General features: G+C 40.4%; 1 protein-coding gene and 1 long non-coding RNA gene across 3 annotated transcripts in view; one reads left to right on the plus strand and one right to left on the minus strand.

Annotated features, from left to right (window-relative positions):
- The window catches only part of atp7b (ATPase copper transporting beta), a 31,065-nt gene extending 24,010 nt beyond the window's left edge, over positions 1 to 7,055 (plus strand). For both annotated transcript variants that reach the window (XM_040051400.1, XM_040051401.1), the window contains exons 12-21: positions 943 to 1,077; positions 1,153 to 1,347; positions 1,801 to 1,983; positions 2,057 to 2,240; positions 3,803 to 3,943; positions 4,072 to 4,214; positions 4,285 to 4,488; positions 4,566 to 4,683; positions 4,857 to 4,959; positions 6,771 to 7,055. In XM_040051400.1, the coding sequence (XP_039907334.1) occupies positions 943 to 1,077; positions 1,153 to 1,347; positions 1,801 to 1,983; positions 2,057 to 2,240; positions 3,803 to 3,943; positions 4,072 to 4,214; positions 4,285 to 4,488; positions 4,566 to 4,683; positions 4,857 to 4,959; positions 6,771 to 7,053 (1,689 nt within the window). In that variant the 3' untranslated portion in view covers positions 7,054 to 7,055. The remainder of the gene's footprint in view (positions 1 to 942; positions 1,078 to 1,152; positions 1,348 to 1,800; positions 1,984 to 2,056; positions 2,241 to 3,802; positions 3,944 to 4,071; positions 4,215 to 4,284; positions 4,489 to 4,565; positions 4,684 to 4,856; positions 4,960 to 6,770) is intronic.
- A 744-nt stretch (positions 7,056 to 7,799) lies between these two features.
- On the minus strand, positions 7,800 to 22,947 carry LOC120746113. The gene is made up of 2 exons (XR_005698780.1): positions 22,801 to 22,947; positions 7,800 to 8,495 (listed from the first exon to the last, which is right to left on the minus strand). It is a non-coding gene; the product is annotated as an uncharacterized LOC120746113 (long non-coding RNA).
- Between the last annotated feature and the right edge of the window lie 755 nt (positions 22,948 to 23,702).

The following is a 23,702-nucleotide window of genomic DNA, read 5'->3' on the forward strand; positions in this document are numbered from 1 at the left end:
AGAGACTGTTAACACTAAACTATGTTGTATTTTGCCCCTGGTTCTGCTTGAATAAGTAAGGATAAAAATTTTGGATTCCTTTGTCATTTAGACTTTTCCACATTTAGACGTTTTGCTTTGTCTTCCAGTTGCCCAATTAGCTCAGCTGATTAGACTGTGTTGCTAATAACGTTAAGGTCATGGGTTCAACCCCCATACTGGCCACTTGCTGCCTTTAAAGGTCACTCACTGTTCTTAATGTACCGTAATTCCCGGACTACAGAGCGCACCTGATTAAAAGCCACATGCTCTAATTTTAGAAAGAAAATCAATTTTGTACTTGTACAGGCCGCACCGGATTTTAAGCCGTATGCGTTTCACTTGTAATATGAGATATTTACACAGAATATTACACGTGAGGATTTTTAACGTTTAATTTAATCCGTAAGGTAACATAAACATGGTAACATAAACGTTATGGTAACATACAAAAATACATACTGCAAATGCTTTTTTTCCTCCACCAGCGCCTGTAACACGGCTACCTTTAAGTATACATATGTATCAGTAACACAGAAATTACGTTGCTTATGGTTTTTTTACGGAACAGTGCACAAACAACATTAAAACGTCTCTTAACCACCGGTAAAAATATATACTGTATATATACTACTTATCAATTTTATTGGTCTACTGTTACCAGGCAAAATGTTTTTGGCCGCATGAAAAAAAATATGCATTAGCCGCATGTCAGTATAAGCTGCAATGTTCACAGTGTGGGGAAAAAAGTAGCGGCTTATGACCCGAAAACTACGGTAACTCCTTCAAATAATTTCTGCATGTATAATACAAAAAAGGGCTTTATGCACTACATACAAACAAGAAAAGCTCTTAGGAAAAGTTACTAGAATGAATAAAACAAAGAGAATAAAGACTCATTTTGCTTTCCCTTCTCCTCCTCAGGCCCCCATCCAGCAGTTTGCAGATAGACTCAGTGGCTACTTCGTGCCCTTCATTGTTATCGTGTCCCTGTTAACACTGATAGTGTGGCTGGCCATTGGCTTTGTCAACTTCGACATTGTGAAGGAGAACTTCCCGGTAAGTGTACATGCAGACGACTTGTGTGTGAATAAAAACAGCTGTAGCCTGATCACACCACTCTCCTCCTCAAAGGGTTACAACCAGAGCATCTCCAAGGCAGAGGTCATCGTCCGCTTCGCCTTCCAGGCGTCCATCACCGTTCTCTCCATCGCCTGCCCCTGCTCTCTGGGGCTGGCAACTCCGACGGCGGTCATGGTTGGCACGGGGGTCGGCGCTCAGAATGGCATCCTCATTAAAGGAGGCGAGCCGCTGGAGATGGCACATAAGGCGAGACCCTTACGATTCATTTAATGCTTTTTTTAAAAAACTGCAGAAACACTGAGGCGGGTAGAAAGAAAATATGTCTGTAATGAGCGAATAAATGAAAGAGAAAAGAGCTGGAACAACCACAGAAATGTAACATTTCACTTTAATATTTGCGTCGGCCTCTATTCTAATTAACTGGTGACACCATGTGGCATTGCTGCTTGATTACAGCCAGGGGCGACTCTAGCATCTGTTGGGGCCTGAGGCAGAAATGGGCCCCTCCAACCAGAGATCAAATATGTTATAAATAAAAAAAACAAAAAACAAGTAAATAAATACATTATAAAAATCAGATAAATAATAATATCAAGTAATCTTGAGAAGGAATGTTTAGAGTGCAGTGCTCAGAGTGTAATAAAGCACCTCTTAGAAACCCTTTTAAACCTGACACTGACCTCTATGTGTCTCAATCAGATCAGTGTGGTGATGTTTGATAAAACTGGCACTATTACAAACGGCGTGCCGCGGGTGACTCGAGTCCTGGTGTTGTGGGAAGTGGCCCGCATGCCCCTGAGGAAGATCCTGGCAGTGGTGGGTACCGCCGAGGCCAGCAGCGAGCACCCGCTAGGCATAGCAGTTGCCAAACACTGCAAACAGGTGAGAGGTCTATTTATGCCTGCCTTTTTGTTCAGGAGAAAACTTTACTGACTTTCTATCAACTTTCTGACAGGAGCTGGGCTCCGATGTCCTCGGGTGCTGCCAGGACTTCCAGGCCGTGCCCGGCTGTGGGATCAGCTGCCGGGTGTCCAGCGTGGAACATCTGCTGCTGCAGCCGAGCGAGGAGGGATTCCTGCTGCCGGGGGCTACTATTGAAGAAAGCAGCATGCTGCCTGCAGGAGAGTCCACCTCTGCAGGTCAGAAAAAAACTGTAACTGTAAACTTTATTCAAAGCAGAGGTGGCAAAAGTACAGATTTTTTTAGTTAAGTAGAAGTACAAATACCTGGGTTAAAAATACTCCAGTAAAAGTTGAAGTACTAAAGCAACTTTATTACTCAAGTAAAAGTATAAAAGTACAGGCTCTGAAATGTACTAAAAGTACAAAAGTAAAAAGTAGTCTATTAACCACTTTTGTACAGAGGTAACTGAACCTTGTGCTGTGTTAATATAATAATAAAATAACATTAGTACACAAGAATTCAAAAATTATTTGAATTTAAATTTAAATGAATGTACTCAGTGTGATCTGCTATGTAGGTCCCCTGCAGTGAAAGTGAATGAAAAAAACAAAACCTTTTTCTGTTGCCTACATTGTAGAGGGTGCCTTTCGCTCCACACATAAACAGGAAAATGAGAACAGTCAAGGATTGCACCGGGATTTAGCAGGTGGGGAAACCTGAAATTGGTTGTAGTGGCTCAGTGTGGGGAATAGAATCACAACTCACAATAATTTCTAATATGAGCTTCAGTAGATTTTCTTAGTGTACAGGCTGTGATCAGCTGACCTGCTGCTCTTTGTGGATGCACATAACTGAATTCAACAAGATGTCAGCAGATGTTTCACAGCTATCATGGCTAATGTCCATCCTCTACACTGACACTATACTGTTTATACTGTCTTTATCTTACACAGTGTATAGTTGTCAGGTAATTTGTAATAACCAGCCACTTAAAGAAATGTTTCACCCCCAAGTATAAATTCATGGACCCCTTTTGAAAATGTAAGGAGTATAAAGTACAGATATATTTTTTAATGTAGGGAGTTGTCAGAAACAAACGACTCAAGTACAGATACCAGAATATTCTATTGACGTTTATAGTAGTGAAGCATTTGTCTATTAATTAAAATTAATAGACAGTGTTAAACCCCTCAGGAAACTGCTGTGATCATCCACCCGGGCTCCAAGAGCAACTTTTCAGACTGTGTAGGCCAGTTAGCTCAGCTAGTCAGAGCGTGGTGCTAATAATGCCAAGGTCATAGGTTCAAGCCCCATACTGGCCACAGAAGGAAGAGTTCTTTGTAGATACCAGACACTGGCTTTTTTTGTTTTGTTTTTTCAAGCTATGCATGTTCAGTTGGCAGCGATGTTAACAAGTGACCTGCTGAAGTTCAAATTGAGCATCAGAGTTTGGAAGTGATTAAGTGACTTTGAATGTGGCATGATTTTTGGTCTGAGTTTTTCAGATATTTCCCACATCACCATATTTAAGGTTTACAGAGAATGGTCTGAAAAGGGGAAATTATTCACTTAGTTAGACGAAGGCAATAATAACTCAAATAATCACTCGTTACAACCAAGGTATGCAGAAGACAATCTCAAAAGCAGCAGAAGACCACAAAGAGTACCATTCAGCAACTTGTTGAATCTATGCCATGAAGAATCACGGCAGTTCTGAAGGCAAAGAGCGTCCAACCTGGTGCTAGTGAGGTGTAACTGTAAGCAGTCATTGTTTTTAATCACATTCTTCTGTTTCCAGCTGAAGGGCTGTTTTATTCTGTCCTGATTGGAAACAGAGAGTGGATGAGGAGGAATGGCCACCACATAGGAGCAGATGTGGATGCCGCGATGTCGAGCCACGAAACCAAAGGGCAGACAGCCATACTGGTGGCTATAGATGGTGAGGGGAAATCAAGGTTTTCTTTGTGGCTTTAGTGCCACATTTAAACTTCATCTTATGCTGTGTGTGTGTGTGTGTGTGTGTGTGTGTGTGTGTGTGTGTGTGTGTGTGTGTGTGTGTGTGTGTAGGTGTTTTGTGTGCAATGTTAGCCATCGCAGACACAGTGAAAGCAGAGTCAGCATTAGCAGTGCATACACTGAACACTATGGGCATTGAGGTGGTGATGATGACGGGAGACAACAGGCGCACAGCTAAAGCCATAGCAGCTCAGGTAACACTTGCACACTCTTAAAATCTACCTTAATGTTTAACATGTAATCAAAGCGTTTGATTGGCTGCAGGTGGGGATCAGAAAGGTATTTGCAGAAGTGCTGCCATCACACAAGGTGGCAAAAGTCCAGGAGCTGCAGAAACGAGGCCTGCGGGTGGCCATGGTGGGAGATGGCGTGAACGACTCCCCCGCCCTCGCCCGTGCCGACGTCGGCATCGCAATCGGGACAGGCACCGATGTGGCTATTGAGGCGGCTGACATTGTCTTGATCCGAGTAGGTGGCAGATAGTCTGTGTGCAGATACATTGGCTCGTTTAAACTGTCTCACTTGAAACTTTTTGCGCTCTGCAGAACGACCTGCTAGATGTGGTGGCCAGCATCGAGCTGTCCAAGAAGACGGTGCGTCGGATAAGGATCAACTTTGTCTTTGCTCTTTTCTACAATCTTGTTGGAATACCAATTGCTGCAGGTGAGAGCTACAGTAAAATCCTGAACCAATAACGGACTCTAGTCAAGGTGAACGTGCAAGCTCGATATTTTGGGAAACCAAAATCCAAAATGAAAACAGAAATTATTCTTATCCTGGCACATTGTGGATGACATTGAGGTGCCTCTTTCTCAAATGTGAACTGTTGGTCGTAGGTGTGTTCATGCCCGTTGGCCTGGTGCTCCAACCCTGGATGGGCTCAGCTGCAATGGCCGCCTCATCAGTTTCAGTGGTCCTGTCTTCTTTACTGCTGAAAATGTGAGTCCATCTGCGTTTACATTATCTACACTTATATTAAAGATTAGGGAGGAAACAGCAGGACAAAGCAGCCACAATTTAAATCAGACCTGTTGGTGGTGCCTGAATGACCCCTGTGAGGGAAATTAAGATGATACATCGTGCATCACGGGGGCTCACCAAAATTGGACAATCCGATTGTTCAGTCTGACGTCACTAGCCGTGTCTGGGCCTAAACTATGCTGCAGGTCCATATATCAAATGATCACTGTGGCATTACTGAGAGTTAAAACACTGTCTTAAGTCTTTCATCTTTAATAAAATTATCAGCGTTCTGCTCTACCAGGTGTAACAACTGAGTTTAACATCCAGGCATCCATGAAAACGGAATTTATGACATTTAACGGAGTTAGAAGTTAGCAGGAAGTTAGCTCGCTAGCTTCCATCTAAATACAATATAGCATGTCCTGACTGCGGGGTTTTGGAAACAAATTAAAATGTACAGCTTTCTTATCACTTCCAACATAAATGAAGACAGAAAACTAAACAGCAGTGACGTTTGTAGGGTTACTGAAGTTTGGCTAGCTGGTATATAATGATGTGCTACGTGACCGCTAGCGACACAGCTATGTTAGCATAATATAAACAAGCTAACTTTTTTTCCACTCGATAAAAGTTAACGTGAGGGTTCTCAGTGGTCAGGAACAAATGTAATCGCATGGCAGGATGCTGTAAAAGGACCAAACTTCAGCCAGGAGAACAACTGAGATAATCCATCCACAATACGAGGTTAGTCATTCATATACTGCTGCATGGGCTGGGCTGTAGTTACATCGTAAGGTTTTAAAAACTGAGCTTAAATAAATGATTAGCGGTAATAAAAGCCGAGGGAGGTCAACAGTGATCACTGACTGTTTTTAGGAGCTTTTTGAGATTAAATAGAAGAAAATACATAACATTAAACATGTTAACAACACAAAAGCCATATTAAATGCAGACTACTTTAGGCCCGGAAGTAGGATTCGTCACGTCATCACTTAATAATCGGATAGATATCTGGAAACATATTCCGTGGTCGGATGAGTCTATTTCAGTTTAGAATTTGACGAAAACAGTATGAATACATGGATTCATCCTGCTTTATATCAACAATTCATCCTGGGAGTGGTGGTGTAATGGCATGGAGCACATTTTCTTAGGACATTTTTGCTCATAGGGATTCCAGCCGGTTGGCTCAGATGGTTAGAGTGTGGTGCTAATAATGCCAAGGTCACAGGTTCACCCCATACTGGACAAGGAAAATCTGCATTTCAATGATTTAATTTGTTTTTATTTATATAATGCCAAATCGCACAACAGTCACCGCAAGGCGCTTTATATTTTAAGGTAGACCCTACAATAATACATACAGAGAAAAACCCAATAATTAAATGACCCCCTATGAGCAAGCACTTTGGCGACAGTGGGAAGGAAAAACTCCCTTTTAACAGGAAGAAACCTCCAGCAGAACCAGGCTCAGGGAGGGGCGGCCATCTGCTGCGACCGGTTGGGATGATCATGAAACTGACTTCACACTGACCTCACAGCCCATTGTTAGTTAGTCAGTGGTGCCAGTATCATTAATTATGTAAATATACTGTTTATGCAGTGGGGAAACGTGCAGTCAGCTCAGACTAAAAACATTTATCTGTCTGAAATCTCAGCGTCCAGATGAACACAATAAACTTTATGTGATATGAAGCTCATGTTTTCCCTTCTGCCGCATACCTGGTCTGTTTTCACTCTCTCGCTTGAGTTTAGTAGTGAAATTAATCACCCCGTATTTCCTCCAGGTACAAGAAAACCTCAGTGGAGCTCTATGAGATGCGTGCTAGAGGCCAAATGAGGAGCCTTCGTTCGTCTCAGATCAGCACACATCTGGGTCTGGACGGCCGGCGGCGCAGTCCCGCTCTCCCCAACGCAACTTGGGAACAGAGGAACCCAAGCGGCATGACTCCACCCGGCTTCTCCAGCCGCTCACCCAGTCAAGGGGCATCCATTAAGGTTGCTGCTGAGGAGCAGAACCGCTACTCCCTGCTGGAGCACCAGACTGCAGACGTCCTCAACGTGTTGTAAAGGAAAAACAGGAAGATGTTTTTTACCTGGTACTCATGTTTATGACTAAAAAAAAAGTATTTATGTAAATACACTAATTGTCAAACCTAAAGTGCTCTTTTATTTTGATGTAACATTAAAGTTTTACTGAAGCCACATGTATAAAGTCGGTTTGCTTATGTGTCACATAAATCCTCCAGACAAATAACTTCGGTGCAAATCGACTTTTACAATATCCACGAGTCAGAGTAAAGCTACTGTTCGGATAAGGCCGTCAGTGAGAGTGTGGATCCGAGAGCTTATAAATAATGCATGTGTTGATAGAGGGAAATCATTTTCTGTGTAAAAATCCCTTCATCCGTTTCATCTGATTTTGTGATTTGTTTGCAAATTTGCACATTCTCAATGCAACTTAAGTTCCACCAAATCCAAGAAGAAAATAAAAATACTCCAGAGAAGAAAACTACTCTTTTCATGTTGCCTTGTGGGATATTTTCCACTAAAGCTTCACAGACATGAAGACAAAAAATTGGAGTGCAGTATTTTTTCCTTTCTTTTTTTCCATATCTGCTTCACACTGTGCCAGGGTTAATTAATGGAGCGCATTAATCAAATGACCTCACACATGGATTCTATAGTTAGTTTCACATCTTGTTGAGCTTAATTACGAGTGAGTAGATATATGGACGTCAGGGTTATAAATATGACTCGTGTCTCGCACTTAGCCTGCACAATAGACTTTTTTATTACGACAGTCTGACATATGGAAGCAGGAAAAGCACAGCTGTAACCTGGTATGCCTTTATTCGTGTCATTATTCACGCCTGCCAAGAGAACAAGTCAAAGGGCTACTAATTAGCTCCCTATTATAGTGAGTCTAGAAGCAAGGCTGGTGCTCACAAAATGTAATTTGCTCTCATTCATTTCTTTTTGGTTATCAGGAACAAAACCTTAAAATCACAGGTCTGGCCCACTTAAAGTCAAAGTGGGCTGTATGTGTCCACAATGTAAAATTATTTTGACATAACTGACAAATAAATCTTTTTGCTAGTGTGTCAGCACATTTCTCTGTGGGAGCTTTTTGAAATGACGCTACTTTGAATCCCGTGAGGTCTTCAGTGATTGCTTCAACCCTTCCTCCAACCAACCCTGCGTTTTGGAGCAAACTTAGAGGGACTGAGAATCACGATACTAATTTAAGGTCAAGTGGATAAGGCCCCACTCTCGCAGCCCTAGGGACCGGTTCATGTCTGTCATTCTTGTCCCTTCTGATGGGAATCTTACATCCTCAGCTCTGCTTCCTGGCAGTGCCACTGTCTCCAAACCATACATCACAGCAGGTCTTAGTCCCACCTTGTAAACGTTCCTTTTAGTGCCTCTGGTATCCTTGCAATCCTGCCACTAGCCAACTTTGCCAGCTTGAAGTGTTTGTAGTCGTGGTTGTAATCCTCCAAGGTTATGCACTGTGAGATAACAAACCATACATTATTAAGCTCTCAGTAAATATCTTGTGGTCTGGCTTATCAATTACAACTCATCAATCAGTAACCATATGGTTTCAAAGTCAGATCCATGTCTGGTGTCAAAACTTAAGGCTTAAAAAACAGGTCTTCAAAAACTGGTGGCTACAAACCTGAACAGAAGTTTGTCAACACTCAGTGGAACCAAACTAGGAATCCAGACCCCTTCAAAAGGTCAAGAGATATTAAATCTGTTTTAAAAACTCAAAAGCAAAGCAAATTTGTTGTGAGATGCTCAGTACAGTCCTTTTTTTCACAGTGCGTTTTTTGAGGACAAATTTTTTGCAAAAAACGCAGGGCTGGTATTGTCATTGTTTCACAACACACTTTACTGACTTCAGTCTTGTTGCTGTGGTCTTAAAGACAGTCTTGTAAGGTTTCTGCTTGTATTTGATTAAAAAAATGTTTGTTTTTTGTTACATTGCAGACTTTGAAGGGCATCTTCTCATTCAGTTTTGTAATATTTCATTGTTGTAGCTACTTCCTGCGCAAATCTCTTCTGACTTAATAGCGTGTCAAAATATATTGCACATTTTGCAGGATTACTCTGGGGAGTTTGTTGCTCTCTCAGCTTTCGGTCTGTAATCGTGCCAGGTTCAGGGCCGATGCACTTTTAGGTCAGAGAAATACATATACGGACACAGTCTGCTGGTCTCGGGGAAGTTTTAAAAGTCTTGGAGAAAACCCTCTGACAGGCAATGAGAAGGCAATAGCTTCATTTATTTATGTATTTTCAGGTCTGACTGTGTCTTAGAAGGGGAAAATGCATGTGTTAAAAACCTACCGTCCATGCCTTTGACTTTGAGGGACCTCAAAAGTTGTTTTTTAGGACAAGGCACTCTTAGACTGGCATTTAATAACAATTTCTTTTAAATTTTGTCTTTTCTTTTGCTTGATTTCCTCTCAGCTAAAGGCCACAGAAGACTTAACCTTCTGCTGGCTGAGCTCCAGGAAATTGCTGAATGTTTTCCTGACTCACAGATTTATGAAACAGGTGTAAGCCCTATCATTTAAACATTTACACCTCTCACACTTCTGGGAGCTCAAAAATCCTCTGAATGACAAATTTCCTTCTAAGACAATCCTCTGGCCCTGGAGCAGTGGAGAAGGAGAAGATTAAGTGGTGATCCAGTGATCCAGTGGTCATGAGGGGAGAAACATTTTACTCTGCAAAGGTACACTTGGCTGTGATACACAGTGTTGGGTAAGTTACTTTAAATTAGTAACTTAGTTACATTACTACTTCTATCAAAAGTAACTCAATTACTCGTTACTTTTAAAGTAACCAGTTACTAGGGAAAGTAACTTTGGTTTTACTCAGAATTCTCTTGTTAATGTGTTGCTTCCATAACTGGATACCCAGCAAGATTGCCAGTCTTCTAGCTTGCTTACTTGCCACAAGTGCACTGTGTCACCTACCAATAGAAAGGAAAAAATAATGTGCACATTTACACAAGAGAAATCCCACGCCTGGACCGTCGTTGACCGCCGCCATGATTCTAGCCTGCTTTTTACATCCAACACAAAAACTGCAGTCGTGGTGCTTTCGATTGTACTCAGAACTCAGAAATTCTGCCTTCTGAATAGGAAGATGTAGGTAACACCAGACTGCAGATGAGCTGCTTACAGGCTGGACTGGGATAAAAAAAATCGGCCTGGGCGTTTTGACTAGAGACCGGCCCACCATTATAGGAATAATCCTAAAGACTTTGAATGAAAACAAACACTGTTGTGACAGTGATGTACACTGTTCTGATGGTATATATATGGGGCGCCGTTTGTAAAGTGAAACATGCTGAAATTAACGGCAACATTTTTTCACATTTAGCTCAAAACAAGTCATTTTTTACAACATTTAGTAAAATATTTGTAACTTTTCACATTTAAAACAGAATTTTAAATGTTAAATCTAAATATTATATTTAAATCTAAATGTTAAATGTTAAATCTAAATATTATATTTAAATCTAAATCTAAATGTTAAATCTAAATGTTAAATCTAAATATTATATTTAAATCTAAATGTTAAATGTTAAATCTAAATCTAAATGTTAAATCTAAATGCTAAATGTTAAATGTTAAATCTAAATGTTTAGGCTAACATGCAAATTTATTGCACGGATCAGCGGAAATACCAAAATAAAAGCTTTCCGAAAACCTCCGGTGCAAAAGTGTGCCGGTAGTGGTCAGACACGTTCTCACTCCCAAAGCGTAATAATTTTCGCTAGATGACAAATTGTCAACATTTTATGCTTTCGGGTACCCAACACGTTCCTAAATTACGGCATCGGAAAAAGGAGAGCACATGAGAACCGTTTGGACTCAATCTACACATGTTCGTTCATTTTCTAAAAATCGATTTGGAAAACACTATTTTACGTCATTTAACTGCTAGTAAAGGTTAGGAATAAGGTTATAGTTAGGGATAAGGTTAGGTTTAGGGCTGGAACGTCTATTATGGCGGGACCGTCATTCCACTGGAATTCAGCCATAACCCGACCATGAGAAAGCACGTCCGGCGATTTAGCTGAAAACATCGGAAGATCCGTTTTGTCTGCCATCCAAAGGTTTAGCAGTAGTGCACTCTTAGCAGCTGCAGTCTCCACTTCACAATCGCTGCAGCACATGTCCAGCAAAATCGCTGGACATGCTCGTAGGCAAGAAGTGAAGCAGCACATGGCGGGGAGAAGTGAGGAGGAGAACAGACACAATTTTGCACCGGAGGTTTTCGGGAAGCTTTTATTTTGGTATTTCCGTTGATCCGTACAATAAATTTGCATATTAGCCTAAACATTTAGGTTTAACATTTAACATTTAGCATTTAGATTTAACATTTAACATTTAGATTTAACTTTTAACATTTAGATTTAACATTTCACATTTAGATTTAAATATAATATTTAGATTTAATATTTAACATTTAGATTTAACATTTAACATTTAGATTTAACATTTAACATTTAGATTTAAATATAATATTTAGATTTAAATATAATATTTAGATTTAATATTTAACATTTAGATTTAACATTTAACATTTAGATTTAAATATAATATTTAGATTTAATATTTAACATTTGATGAAAAGTTACAAATATTTTACTAAATGTTGTAAAAAATTACTCGAAAAAGTATGTTTTTGTAAGGTTTTGAGCTAAATGTGGAAAAATGTTGCCGTTAATTTCAGCATGTTTCACTTTACAAATGGCGCCCCATATATATATGCATCAATCTATCAATCGTTTGTTGTAAGATTCAGATAATTATTATTTTTAACGCTAGACATTTTAAAATGCGAATAAGAAAGAAAAGTATTTCTTTGTGCCCCCTCTTCTCCCTGTTAATGCCCTACCTGGCCCCCTGGCAAAACTTTGCTAGACGCCCCTGCACAGTTATCAGCTGTCAGCTACATAAAAAAGGATCCTGGTGTTATTTGTCTCTCAGAAACAGTTCATAACTTCCCTTCAACTCATCCATGTCACCTAAAAGGTAAACCTGTTTCTCCATCACCTGTTCAGCTCTGATGATTCAGTAAGGACATCTCCTGGTTTCATCTTCATGTTTCCCTCTCACCAGATAACCAAACCGATATCATGACCAGCAGGTTTACAGCTGTGGCTCCAGCAAACATCAGCTGATACTAGAAAGTAATATTAAATAAATTCTAACAACAGCTGATCAAGTTTAAATGTGCTGCTTTGCCGCTGGTGTCCTCTTTCTGGTGCAAAGTGGGCGATAAACAAACGAGAGAAAAGTCGATCAGCTGATCATTGATCAGTTTCATGATTGAAGTAGAAACAGGAGAGGGAGGGGGAGAGAATGAGAGAAGAAGAGGCAGCTGTGCAGCAAAGACACAGAATAACTCCAGCTTTGTGTCTTTTTCATTGTAGCTGAAGTCCGGGACAAACTGTTCCTCTTCACCTCAATACGAAACGCGAAATATTTTCTCTGAATACGAGACGTTTCCGTTTTTTTACGGGACGGTTGGCAACTCTAATAATTAACCTTATGAACAAAATAAAGTTCAACATCAGTAACATCATAGCACCCACCCAGCTGTATAGAAACTCCTTCATGCTAGCACGCAGTACGAAAAAGTCAGCATAACGAAAATAAACTCCAACTAAACTTGGTTTATATCTGACCCAGATAGACTGCAGGTTATAACTTCTTACCTGAAGTTCAGTTCACCTGACACTCGGACCAGCGGCCGCCTCGGGTCTCTTTTCCTTCTGCGTCCCTTTTCCTTCATCCACCTGCTGGCCTCCACCACTTGCTAATGTTATTGAATCTGTGGAGGCTCCGCGATAGCCACCACATGAAGTAACGAATAACGAGCCTATCTAAATCCCAGTAACGAGTAACGTGTTCCTGGTTTTGGCATAATAACTAGTTACCGTGCTTGTTACCACAATAATAACGTAGTTACTGTAACGCGTTACTTAATAATGCGTTAGTCCCAACCAGTGTTGGTCAAGTTACTTGAAAAAAGTAATCAGTAACTAATTACTGATTACTTCCCCCAAAAAGTAATCCCATTACTTTACTGATTACTTATTTTCAAAAGTAATTAGTTACTTAGTTACTTTTTAAAAACACAATTTACAACCTGAAGAGGTGATAAAGCGATAGATCTTTCAGCCCAATTCTACTTTTTCTACATAATCCATCATACAAAATGTAATCAAATGGAAAAGTCTCTTTTTAAAACTTGTTTTATCAGTGTTAGAGGAAAAATGATTCTATGTAACTTTACCTTCTTTTAAATGTACAAGCTGTGTTTAAGATAAGTAGTTTAGAAGTGTCTTTCAGATTTTCCCAGCAAGGACATATTGTTTCAGATTGTTTTATCTTTCTCCCAGCTCTCTGCTGACTCTGGGAGCTCGTCGACTGGTAGCTTTGGAGCTCTGGGTAGCTCCCCCAGCTGGGTCTAGACTGGGTCTAGGGAGTAAGTAGCTCTGGGAGCTCCCCTTATCATAAGGGTTCCGGTCGCGCGCGCGTCGAAGCTGTGAATGTGAATGTGTGTGTGTATTGTTTCAATTAACGGAGCAAGCTGAATTTTCACGGTCCAATAAGAGACTGAGCTGCTCCTACTGTGTTTTTTTTACTGCTGTTCACTGACATACTGGTGAGTTGAGAGAACGGTCGAGTTCCGTCTCGTAAAGTTCACACCGCTTTCGGAACTAGTCCGAAAGTCGAAGGGCGTGTGAGCAACCACTCTCGTCTCTAATACCAGCGAAGGTGATAGCAGCTGTATTGTGTATATATTACTTAAACAAAAATAAGTAAATACATAAATAAGATGGGTAATCAAGCAAGTGAAATTAAAACTCACTCCTGCTGACGAGCAGTGGTGAGAAAAGAAAAGTCCAGGCGCCGGACAAAAACAGTATCTGTAAACTGAGAGATTTAAGAAAACAAAATAAACAGTCAGAAGAACAGAACTCAACTGCCAGTTTAGTAAAACCAGAAGACGAGACACTGTGCAGTGCCCACAATCCTTTTAGTAAACCTTCACTCATTCCTGCAGCCGCATCTGCAGCAACACCCATATCAGGAAGAACATGATAATCCCTTATTAAGTGAAAACTAGAGATCAAAGTAGTTTTGAAGTAGTTTAAAAGGGTTGAAAACAGACCCCACTGAGTAGATATAAATATAAAAAGTACGAAATAAAGATGAACAAAGGGAAAATTACAGTAGAAATTAACAACCTGTAAAGTGATATTAACAATGAAACACGGTTGGCATGATGACCATGCCCACAGTGCATAAAATGAATATAAAGCAAATAATTCACACGAAAATATTTTAATAAAATAAATAAAGTATATTAAGGCTGTGTCACTGTTCAGCCAAGGACAGTGTGTGAAAAGGTAACTGTCTCCACCTTGGGAAAAGGATGATTCTGCAGGTCATCTGAAGCCCTTGATGGATACAAAATAAAATATAAATAATATATTATAATAGACCTGCCTGGTCCGCCATGCAACAGAGAGAACAAATGTGACCGCAGATTGGATGAATTCTAAATTATCTGTTTGCTGAATAAGATGATCCTACTAACAAATTGGCTCAGTAGTAGTATAGTGGTACACACTAATAAAATATTATAATATGCTATTGCTGTTATATAAGACAAAGAGGATAATATTAACAATGACATAATATTAATATGAAGAGGCACCTTAATCGGTTATGATGTGAGGTGGATAATTGTTAAGCAGTAGTCTGCATCAAGCTTAAGGTTTGCTGAAACTCAGTGTAATGACATGTGAGATGAAGACAATACAGAGAATAACTAATGAAGTGCATAGAGGCACTTGACCAGCTTGAAACCTATCATCCTAGAATGACACATTGCTGAGATATAGAGCACACCTATAATAACAACAACCAATAAGCAAAACCCTGTAGACAACAGCTAAAACTACAGGATTGAGAAGCTGAATTAAATATGTAGACACTGCTAAGCTGATGAGCATGTTCCACATTTTCTTTTCCTTTTATTTATTTGTTTCTTTTAGAGCAGAAGCTGCTGTAACACACCCAAAGAAAGACTCTAGGTCTGACCAACCGTCTCAGTCATGGGCAAAAAGATGACAGTCAATAAAATTCTAAAAGATAATTTATTGACGAAAAATATATCAAGAGATAAAAGATAAAGCAGTCCAGTTTCCCACTTATGAATTGTATAAAAACACACAGTCCCAAGGCCAGAGCCAGCTATGCCACACGGCCAAGTTACACTCCACATGTTGCCTTTAACAGGGTTAGAAGTTGTCCTTGGAGACCCACCACCCTGCAAGCATATAGTCAGTGGTCACTCAAGCCTCTGCAACTCTGCTGCCTTTAGGCTGTGGCATATAATAGGCCCTGGACTGCACAGAAAGACAAAACGACACACTTAATATAAAATTCATAGCGCAAAACCCATCCATCCCAAACATATCTGATTTCATCACATTACATACCTGCACAGAGAGACAAAACAACACAGCAGTGTTTGTAGTGTGGGCTATAAGTAGACCAGTGTATCAGTGCAATCAAGTACACCTGCCTCTAATTAGTCCAACCCGATTCCAGCCATTGGCTCACCAAAAATGTGACACACACAAAACCACTCCCAACCCAGTGCAACTTCACACAATAATATGGAGCTGAATTAACACAGGCACATTAGTCTACCATGTTACAAGCTGCATGCTATTAAAAGCCAACATATGCAGACTTCTGCCTTGTTCGGATGACAGCATTTTTTCTTTTTTCTTTTGTGTCCTGACACGTGTATGTTTTTGTTTTTGTTTGATTATTTTGTTGGTTTTGAAAACAAATTTAAACGAACTTGTGACAATACTTGAGAATCACAGTGACACACAGTGATTAGGCATATGATTGAAAAATGCCTAGGTTTAGAGCTGTGAGCTATGAGCTGTGAGCAATGCAAAGTTAAATATATATATATATGTATAAATGGGAAACAACCCTAACTTCAGAGTTTGAAATGTGTGAGATGCATGAATTGTTTGAAAAACTAGAAATTATTTAAAACTGCCTTAAGTGAAAATGTAGTGTTGCATCTATTCTCCCAAACCAAGAAAAAAAAAAAGAAGAAGCATTCTGTAACTTAAAAATAAGGCTGACGTGTTGACAATAGACTAAAACACTAATCCGCAGGTGGCTATCAGGGACAGAGAGGCGAGCAAAGTCACAAACACCAAGGCTGCAGACAGCCACGCAGAAACAGCAGATAACATAGAGACAACGCCTGCTAGAACCGTGGAGAGGAAGGTCACTTCACACGAGATTGTAGGAGTAGGCCACAGAGAAATAATGCAAAACAGTTTTGAGGCAGCCACTTAAGAACTTATTTGACCTTACAGCACAGGCCGAAATTGTGTAGGTTACGCAGTAACCACAGATAGTAAAATAATAGAAGCAAAACCACTTTCTTCTTCATGTCCTGCACAGAGCGCTGAGCTGATAGCTGTGATACGCGAAAGTGAAATACACAAAGACAAACTAATAAATATACATACAGACAGCCAGTATGTTTTCTCTGCTGTGCATCATTTTGCAAAAAATTTGGCAAAACAGAGGAATGATTAGACCAACCGGAAAACCGGTTCAGCATGCCAGCCTGCTACAACGCCTACTGACTGTAATACATTTACCACAACAACTCGCATTGTGTAAATGTGCAGCACACAAAACTGATGGCTCTTTAATTACTACAGGCAATAACTTTGCTGACAGAGCAGCAAAACAGGCGGCGCAAACGACAAACATCACATTGATGGCAGTAGACACACATCAGATTCCACTGGATGTGTTGAAAAATGAACAAAAAGCAGCAAGCACAGCCGAGCAGGCAAAATGGCTAAAACATGGTGCAGTTCTGACAAACAACTTAATGATGCGTTATGGCAAGCCAGTGTTGCCAAAATCCCTCCTCAAAACGGCCGCATTTGTCAACGGGGGGACTGACCAGTATTGTCAACTCTCATTTCTACACTGTAAATTCTACACTGTAAATTTTGAAACATCAGCAAAACAATTTGTCAGAACGTGCATGACGTGTCAAAACAATCCACATGGACTTTATTGAGCTAAATGAATGCCAAGGGTAAAAATACGCCCTAGTGGTTATAGATGTATTCTCAAAGTGGCCAGAAATCTACCCAGTGAAAAAGGCAGATACAATTTCAGTAGCAAAATGTATGTCTAAGTTGTAGGAAAATAAAGAGATGATTGTAAATAACGAAGAATGTAATGATGTCTATCAAGTGTCTTGCAGATTACAGCCCGGTGACTGGGTTCTGATCAAGGTGCTCCAAAGGAAAAACTGGAGCGCACCCAGGTGGGAGGGACCACATCAGGTTCTCCTCACCACGCCCACCGCTTGCAAAATTGCGGAACGACCATCCTGGATCCATCAGAGTCACTGCAGGCGAGTAAGTGAAGCCATCTAAACTCAGCAGACACAGGCTCACCCAATTGTTGTGATCTCGCCCGGTGGAGGGAACAGCCTTTCTGGCCGGGGGGTCTACTCACGACAGGAGGGTGTGTCCTGTTGTCATGAGGTGGTGGCTCCTAATAACTGCAGCGGCCCTGACCCTGGCCGGGCTCCTCATCTTTGCTTCCGTGAGGGACAACAAGTCACGCTATATGAAGAAAAGGCAGACACTGTATGACAAAGGAAAGTACACCAAGTTTCCCCATGGCTACGCCACTAACTTCTGGTGGCAGCTTATGAACACTACAGCTCACCTGAATAATAAAACTGACTGCTATGCATGTACCCATATGCCCCTATCCTCACAGACGTCTGGCCTGTGGCCGTACAGCATACCTGAAGATCGCAGTTGGTGCCTGTTGGGCCTGGCAACACATCCAGGCTACGGTACTCCTTGGTCCAAGGCCAACTACAGCATCCCAGCAAAAGCAACCTGGAGGTCATCGTCACTCACGAATGTGCACTGTTCCGGACAGACCTACCTACTGACCTGGCCCCAAGTCTCAGACCCACTGCCTGATGTAATTCTACTGAACAAACTGAACGCATCACAACTGCCAGTATGTGTGATGAACAACGGATCGCGGGCAGTGGGGGAGCTGCCTACTCACCTATGTAAATACATATACACTTTCTGCCCACCGAGGAATGAGAGGAAGTGTATGGCCTGTTCAACCAACACAACCTGTGCCAGTAACGCAACACTGATGAGCCTCAACTGTCGCCCCGACTACAGCTACCGAATGCCACTACAAACAAAGACTCAGTACCAGACAGGATGTGCACGGACGGCACCCAGCAGTAGAGGAACCAGAGTTTTGGCTGACTGGTACTTCCTATGTGGCAATAAGGCTTATCTGTCACTCCCTGAAGGTTGGGGAGGTCTGTGCGCCCTGGTGCAATTATCAGATCACGTCTTCTTCATGCAACGTGTTGCACATCACCCAAGCAGCCGACAGAGACGTGAAGTGGACATCGCCTCACCCAATTCTTTCGGCATTACAGTGGACACTGGAGTGCCGGGAGAGTTTCGCATCTGGGGAGGAGGAGTGAAATTCTTACAGAGCTTGGTCCCCGGCATTGGAGTTGCCGAGGTGCGGGATCACGTGGAAATCAACCGATATGCTCTGCTACGACACATCAACTTAACTAAGGCCCTGGGAACGGCCTTAGCAGGAGAACAGCAGGCCATCAGAACGATGGTACTGCAGAACAGACTGACTCTGGATCTGCTGACAGCATCACAAGGAGGAGTTTGCAAGCTGATAGGGGAGACATGTTGCACTTTTATCCCTGATGGATACGAAGCTGGAGGAGACATTTATGAAGCTTTGCAGAATTTGACCGTTCTGCAACAATATGTCACTGACCACACACCTGGAGCAGCTACAGCACAAGGCTGGCTGGACTGGCTGTTCGGCGGTCCATGGCTGGCTGCTGTAACAAAACCGTTTGTCCTTCTAGGTTTCATCATGATAGCACTGCTCATATTAGTGTTGTGTGTGTTGCCATGTCTAAGAGTAATGATTTCAAAGATGATAACAACTACAATGACTGCTTATGTTGCCGTGCCTCAGGAAGAACAGCATCCCGTTGCAATTCTGTTAGAGGAACTTGTAATAGCTGCTAATAAATGACGTGGTGATTAAAAATGACTTGTCAAGTGATCATGCACTGATTAACACATTAGTAGTTAATACAGGTACAACATAAGGTTTTCTTATTCTTTTATTTTATTTTATTTTTTGTAGTTTTAGTTTTATTATTTTTCTTCATTATTACTTTTATACTTTCTTTTATTGTATTTTCCTTGATTCTTTTATTCTTTTATTTGTTTTATTCTTTAGACCACATGATTTACATTTTTGCTATGCTCACAATTTAAACCTTGCTAAACATACTTAATCAATGACCTTTTCAGATATTGTTGTAACATTTAAAAAGAAGTTAAAACAGGAGGGAATATGTTAGAGGAAAAATGATTCTATGTAACTTTACCTTCTTTTAAATGTACAAGCTGTGTTTAAGATAAGTAGTTTAGAAGTGTCTTTCAGATTTTCCCAGCAAGGACATATTGTTTCAGATTGTTTTATCTTTCTCCCAGCTCTCTGCTGACGAGACTAGCGCCACATATGGAGTTGTTTATTTTATCTGTTTATTATTTTCTTATCCTGTTCTCACTGTCTCTGTGCTCTGTGCCTATAAAAATGCCAAGCCTCTGTTCATGGTTGTGAGTTGTTCTCAGCAGCTCACCCGTGTACACGTTAAAGCATAAAAAGTAACCTTGTCTCATTGTGTCTTTATTTCTCCTGGGTTTTTACAGAGTTTTCCCCCAACAATCAGTTTTAATCTTTTAACTTTATGCATCAAGCAAAAATGTAATTATATGCAACATTCTCTGACTTGAATAAATTAGTTTAACATTTAAACCTATTTTCTACACATTCCAGCACATAAAATAAAATATTTTTTGTGTTTACACTCAGTCTTTCAAATAGATGCAAGTAAAACACAGCAGAAAATAAATAAAGTCAAAGACTCAGCGGTCCTGTTGCTCTATTTTCACCTGTAAAGCAGGACTGCGGTAGGCGGAGGTTTACCCTGGTGCAGGTGTGCCGCAGCGGTCAGTTGAAGAATCCGCGAGTTTCTCTGTGAGTTTCCCATTACGTCGTTGCGCACTCAGTGCTTGCTTGGAAGTTTAGGGGTTTTTTCGCTGTAAAAAGTTTTCTTCCCACGCACAACGGACACTAATGTTTTTGTCACTTTTTGTGGAATCAAACTCAAAGTAAGGTCAGTACTTCCACGCTTTAAACGCTGCACGCTCATACTCTCTCCCACAGTCGATATGTGATCCATTGTTGATCTGCACACAGCTGTTGTCACGAACGTCGCACTCGCTTACGTCACTGTCGTGAGACATTCTCGCAAAAAATCACGGTTTTAGTAACGCAGTAACGCAGCGTTACTACGGGAAAGTAACGGTAATCTAATTACCGTTTTTGCAATAGTAATCCCTTACTTTACTCGTTACTTGAAAAAAGTAATCAGATTACAGTAACGCGTTACAAGTAACGCGTTACTGCCCATCTCTGGTCCCAACACTGGTGATACAGCTGTGTTTATGGTTCCCTTCACAGCTATAATCAAGCTCTTTGTTGTGTGCTCCTCTGGTTTGAGAGCTGTAGCAGCTTTTGAAGAATAACCTCCCTGGCCACTGGTGGTAATGGGCTGCTGAGGGCCTGGCTTCTCCTCTGCAGTAGGGTGACTGCTTTGTCTGTTTTGAATCTTAACCCTTTAAGACCTACCATAGAACCAAGTCCGCCAGAGCTTATATTATGTTTTTACATGGTGTGGTGCCATTTTTGGGAGCATTTCAAGTTGCTATACATCAATACAACAATTATAGCCCAGATTTTAATGATATGTATTCATTAAGTGCATAGTAATTACATAAATTGCAAAAAAGTGCAATAAACTACAAAAAAATTGAAAATCGTTTTTGCTTTTTTAACATATATTTCTAGTTAGAGAAATTTAAGAGGCTTATCCCTCAAAACTGTAAATACAAAACAGTTGCACAAAATAGCTTCCTACCACAGGAAATTTATTTTGAGTGTCTTCATAGTTTTATTTTTGAAATACACCAATTTTTATATACTGCAGGAAAAACGAAAATAAATGTTATAATGCAAATTTGCAAAAAAGCAGCATATGCATCAAAATAAACTATTTCCAGCAGTGCAATGTGAGTCCTAAGCATCCCAGAAAGGACACAGAAAGTCATAAAGTCAAACATAACTTTTAAAAACACCAGTATAGGCCCCGAGGCCCTGATGGTAAAAAAAAAAACTACATTTCCGCAAAAATGACGTCACTTCCGGTTTCGGGCAGGTAATGGCGGACATGCAAAAGTTTGCGCTGACGTCTATTCCAACGTAGGAAGTGTTATGAACAGCTGATCGGATTGGCAAAGCGTGTTTCTGGAATATTATGTTTTTGTTGCTGCAAGTCCTTTTTATGCAGTTTTTGCAAAGCTTTATGTGGAAGGAAACCGTGACCTCGGACAAGCTGATGGCATAAGATGTAAGTACAACTCCTCCGGTTTCATATGCAAAAAAAATTATTGCGCTAGCTTACGTGGTTGCAGAGCTACCTGGATTTAAAAATAGTTACGCAAAACAGAGCGTGCCCACTCCGACTGGCTCTAAAGGGTTAATGAAAACCGAGGGAGAAGAAAACAAGTGTTTTATCTGTGTTTCAACAAGAGTATCTGCAGCATTCAATCATTCTAAGATTTTGTGATCTTTTATGTTATTATATTGTAATAAAATTAAAGTGTTGGCGATTTTTTTTACTGATTTAGTCAATTTAGAAATATGTTAAATAGAACATTTAATTGAATTGAACATGCTGTTTACAGCCACTTTGTAGCTTTAGACCCCCCCCCCCCCCATTTGCATTTATTTTTAGCACACTGATCTTCATTTTCACTTTCCTTTATTTAATTACCTGCTTATGTTTATTTACCACACTTTTGTATTTATTTTCAAAGTATATCTATTCACCTGCTAGTTTATTAGGTGCACCTTGTTAGTATAGGTGGACGGATTGATCCAGATAACGATAGTTTTGATACCAATGCTGGTACTGGTGTCGGATCGATACTGTCGTGATAGTTTGTTCCTATCCTCTACGTTCAGTGTGTAAAAAACAGAAACTGACCCAAAGTGCTCTATGAAAAGGCACAATTACATTCCAGGTCTCAAAATCCAGCTTCAAAATACATGAAAAGCTGAAAGGTGTGTTTTGTTGTGTTAACTAATTATTGTGGAAATTAAAAATCACAGTGATTTCGTGGTTGTTAAAATCAGATTTTGCAAATAAATGATCATTGATTTCATAAATGATTACACACTGCTCCTTCCTACATAAGCTGCCTTATTTTTTAATAATTTAAAAGTATCGGTATTGATCAAATGGACCAATACGGCAAGGCCGTGATCCATTTGGCAAAGTAAATCCATTGGGTATCCTTGTTGGTCTTCAGACAGCAATTCTGACGGCTAAAGAACCAAATGGGACAGGCAAAAATAAATAAATAAATAAAATAAAATAAAATAAAATAAATAAAAGTATCGGTATAAGTATTGATATCAGCACTTGTACTTGCACTTTTTTGGTATTGGATCAATACCAAAATTTGGAGTATCGCACACCACTACTTGTTAGTACCAGTTTGGACTTCTTTTTGCCTTTAGAGCTGATTTAATTCTTCACGGCACAGATTCATCAACGTGTTGGAAATGTTCCTCAGAGACTTTGGTCCATGTTGACATGACAGCATCACACAGTTGGTGCAGATTTGTCAGCTGCACATCCACAATAGGCAAGGCAAGGCAAGGCAAGTTTATTTGTATAGCACAATTCAACAACAAGGTGATTCAAAGTGCTAAGAATTTCCAGTTTCACCACATCTCAAAGGTGCTCCATTAGACTGAGATCTTGTGACTGTGGAGGCCATCTGAGTACAGAGAACTCATTGTCATGTTCAAGAAACCAATATGAGATGATCTAAGTTTCGTGAAATGGTGTGTTATCCTGCTGGAAGCAGCCATCAGAAGATGGTACACTGTGGTCATAAAGGGATGGACATGGTCAGTAACAATACTCAGGCCGTGGTGTTTAAATGATGCTCAGCTGGGACTAAAGGGCCCAAAATGTGCCAAGAATTTTGGGCCGTTGTGGGAAGCAACTTGACACCTGTACTTAAATGCCTGAAGAAAGTTTTTGCACACACTACAAATTTTTAACCATTTATCGTATTTTTATGTGTCATTAAAGATGCCAGGAGAGTAACGGCCTCCCCTATGGATGGGACTAGGATCCACATTCCCTGGTTTAGGAGGGCAGCGCCTTAACTATTAGGTCACTGGTAATGTATGAGCATCAGACACCCAGTCACTGATTTAAAAACTTCAGAAGTTCAAATTCATTCATTCAGAGTTTTTTCTTTATCTTACTCTGCCTCATCGCTCTCTCACCTCAAAAAGCACATTTCCACTGTTTCATAGCTTTCAGCCTTCACCCCAAACTGAGCATGTTTGTGCAACACAATGAAAATAAATGATTTTTCC

The sequence above is a fragment of the Simochromis diagramma genome, unplaced genomic scaffold, assembly GCF_900408965.1.
Source record: "Simochromis diagramma unplaced genomic scaffold, fSimDia1.1 OVJJ01000107.1, whole genome shotgun sequence".
Lineage (NCBI taxonomy): Eukaryota > Metazoa > Chordata > Actinopteri > Cichliformes > Cichlidae > Simochromis > Simochromis diagramma.